This window comes from Salvelinus sp. IW2-2015, unplaced genomic scaffold (genome assembly GCF_002910315.2).
Source record: "Salvelinus sp. IW2-2015 unplaced genomic scaffold, ASM291031v2 Un_scaffold16323, whole genome shotgun sequence".
NCBI classification, from domain to species: Eukaryota; Metazoa; Chordata; class Actinopteri; order Salmoniformes; family Salmonidae; genus Salvelinus; species Salvelinus sp. IW2-2015.
In genome coordinates, this window is record NW_019957534.1 from 1,324,206 (window position 1) to 1,327,823 (window position 3,618).

A 3,618-nucleotide genomic window follows, 5' to 3' on the forward strand; every position below is an offset into this window, starting at 1 on the left:
CTGCCACATCTGTAGTCCTCATGCATACCTTGCAGCATGCCCAAGGCACGTTCCGCAGATGAACAGGGACCCTTGGGCATTCTTCTTATGGTGTTTTTCAGAGTCAGTAGAAGGCCACTTTAGTGTCTAAGTTTCATAACTGTACCTATAGTGCCTACTGCCTGTCTGTAAGCTGTTAGTGTCTTAATGTCCGTTCCACAGGTGCATGTTCATTAATTGTTTATGGTTCATTGAACAAGCATGGGAAACAGTGTTTAAACCCTTTACAATGAAGATCTGTGAAGTTATTTGGATTTTTAAGAATTATCTTCGAAAGACAGGGTCCTGAAAAAGGGCCGTTTCTTTTTTTGCTGAGTTTAGATATATTCCATATATCAATCAAATCAAAGAACTGAAGGGTAGCAACATAACATAACAAACAAGCCCAAGTTTCCTCACACCAACAATAACCTTTGACCTTTCCCCATTGTTTTACTGCACCCTAAGGCTTCCCAACCCAAGACCCTACAGTGGCTGTAACTTTAGTCTTCCCTGGTCTCCTCACCTCGGTTTGGTCTCCAGAACTTCTCCATGCCGTGCCTCATCAGCACGATGCGCGACAGCTCCGTGAACGACTCGATGACGTTGAAGTTGCACAGGGGGCTGACCTCAAAGAAGGTCATGCCGTTCTTCTCGGCGTAGGCGCGGGCCTGCTCCGTGGGCACCTGCCTCTTAAAGGCCAGGTGGAGCCGGTTGCCTACTAGGATGCGGGGCACCCCCGGGGCATGCTGGGGGAAAGGAGAGAAAGTTAAGGTGAGGATAAGAAAGCCATAGGAGGATGATATTGATAGTAGGGGCTGTTTTGTTAACAACTCCTATCTTGTTTACGATTCCTTTAATCAAATCACACACAAACCCTGTTCGAACAGGARACACACCGGCCTTCTCAAAGCAGGAAAGGAAACAGGAAGAGCAGAATGACCTTTATTCTGTAAATACATTTGCATGTCCAGGAATTTCTCTTGGTGAAATGGTGCTGCTACAGAGTCAGACAGACAATAGACAGAAAAAAACGAAATAGAGAGACACATAATCCACACACAGCAAGTACACTGAAGCTAAAAACGACAGACTATATCATTAACACTTTAAACTACATTAGAACAAAACAAAACATTAGGAACACCTGCTCYTTCCAAGACACAGACTGACCAGGTGRAYCCAGGTGAAAGCTATGATCCCTTATTGATGTCAGTTGTTAAATCCACTGTTTCAGTTCTCTATACGTTCTGCACGAAAACCTGTCCCTGATATTCACACCTCTGCTCAAAACAAGGACTTGAATTTAACTTCACACTTTTTACTGTATAATAAAAAAGGCTACTGCAGAAAATAGCTGATTTGCTCATATCCAAAGGCCTACCTGTGATTGGGCAGGAGGAATGTAGTAAGGAATACAAATGCATGATCATCTGCTTTTTCATAGTGGCATTTAGGGGAAACACACTAGGCCTATATGAAACCATCTTTAGACTATTCTTCACACCACACACACACACACACAACACACACACACACCACACACACACACACACACACACACACCACACACACACACACACACACACACACACACACACACACACACACACACACACACACACACACCAAAAGTAGGCACCAAACTGAATTTAAGGAACAGAAAAACCAGAAGAAAAAAATAGATTTAGCTTAGAATACATTAATTAGGCATGTGCATCCTACCTTTAAAGCATCTCTTTGAGAGGACTATCGACCCCTTTTCCCGGTGCCATCCAAATGTGTGCACAGAGAAGGTACCATGATGTTAGCTAGCCAGCCAGGTAGCATGGCTAAACAAGCTTGTTTCCGCGAGTAGTTTAAAACGGCCGGCGACAACGGTTGAAAATATTATCTAAAAATGTGCACCAATTCACAGGAGAGAGGGGAGAAGGTAGCTCCGGTAACATGGGGCATAACTTTTGAGTGGCTTTCAGTGTTGTTAAGGCGCAAGCATGACTGTCACTTTGCTCTGTTTTTCCTGTCTGGCAGTAGCCTCAAGGGGCTGCGTGACAGAGAAGCCTAGTCAGACTGGCCCTGCTTGTTCTTACTGGCGAATGAAACCATACCGCTCCAATAACTAAACAAATGTAACAACAAACCTCATCACTGTCTGCACACCCCAGCTCGTCATCACGGCTTAATAACATTTATAAACTGATGGAGAACGGATGGAGAGGAGCAGCTGAGGCAGGCTAATGGCTGGTTAGGGATGTGGCAGGCTGCTCACAGCTGTCGTGACATGGGTGAAGTACTCATTCTGATATGAGTCACACTCTTAACTCTGTTTAATATTTTATTTGTAGGACGCGTAGGGAAGCATTCTGTGCTCAGTCATTCATTTCTAAATGAGAAACGCACCATCATTTAGTGATCGATCACACAGGGAGAAGATATTTTCAGCCTCTTCTCCATTTTTTCCCCCGGATCTACACGATTCACGTGGACAACCTATTTTGAAATGAAAACGGCGAATATCTCAAAAAGGTGATGAGTTTGTATCTTTGCGGATTTTTTGTTTGTTTGTATTTATCCTTTATTTACCTAGGCAAGTCAGTTAAGAACAAATTCTTATTTACAATGACGGCCTAGGAACAGTGGGTTAACTGCCTTGTTCAGGGGCAGAACGACAGATTTTTACCTTGTCAGATCGGGGATTCAATCTGGCAACCTTTCAGTTACTAGTCCAACCCTCTAACCACTAGGCTACCTGCCGCCACAATAGTGCARAGTGTAAAGTCTATGAGCGGGAAGATAAAAGGTGTACCAGTGGCCAGTTGGTGAARGCCACAGCAGAGAGGGAAAAGCTATTCAGGTTGTGGGAGGTGTTGGTCGTGACTGACCTGAACCGTTTGCCAGAGGGGAGTCTTTTGATAACAACAGCAGATCCTCAGACTACAGCCTGCCTGCCTGGCAATAGCTCTACATGGCTAGTGATTCTACTATCTACAAACCGGTATGGTGGATTTCATTTCAGCTTTTACTGCAGCATGATGAGGCAGATATGCTGTTTAGAATGATGACTTGAGTCACATCGTCAGATGTGCAGTGTTAAATGATCAGTCAGCAAACTAGCTTACCTCATCGATCTCCCGGATCCAGCGGTCAATGCCATCAAACGACCAGCCATTTGTGATATCATAAACTAGCAGGATTCCCTGTGGGTTGGGGGAGTGGGGGGACATGAACAAGCAATACATCTTTAATCAGTAAACAGTCCACGTGTCCCCGAATACACAGATGATATAGCCTAGAACCTGAAGCATTTGAAATTAAGSGGTCTAACCCACCTGTGCCCCACGTGAATATGACCGGAAGATTGTGCAGAATCGACCCTGTCCAGACGTATCCCTGTTGAACAAAGAATGACCCTGTTAGATTCCATTTAGCTTTCTGTCAATGAGTTTTCTACAAGTATTAGACAAGTATTTTCTACATGTACCACAACTCTAACTTGACTCTTCTCCCATCCAACAGGATTGTGGTAGTCTTGTAGTCAATCCCTGAGAAAACAAACATGATTATAGCAGACAGCCAGCCCAACCTTAACCTCAAACTACA

The 3,618-nt window shown here is 44.2% G+C and overlaps 1 protein-coding gene across 1 annotated transcript; it reads right to left on the reverse strand.

Annotated features, from left to right (window-relative positions):
* Positions 1–422: 422 nt before the first annotated feature.
* LOC112080411 (ras-related protein Rab-40C) lies at positions 423–3,576 on the reverse strand. The gene is made up of 4 exons (XM_024146167.2): positions 3,500–3,576; positions 3,348–3,408; positions 3,138–3,215; positions 423–767 (listed from the first exon to the last, which is right to left on the reverse strand). The coding sequence occupies exons 1-4, from the start codon at positions 3,574–3,576 to the stop codon at positions 522–524; spliced, it is 462 nt and encodes a 153-aa protein (XP_024001935.2). The 3' UTR covers positions 423–521.
* Positions 3,577–3,618: the final 42 nt, after the last annotated feature.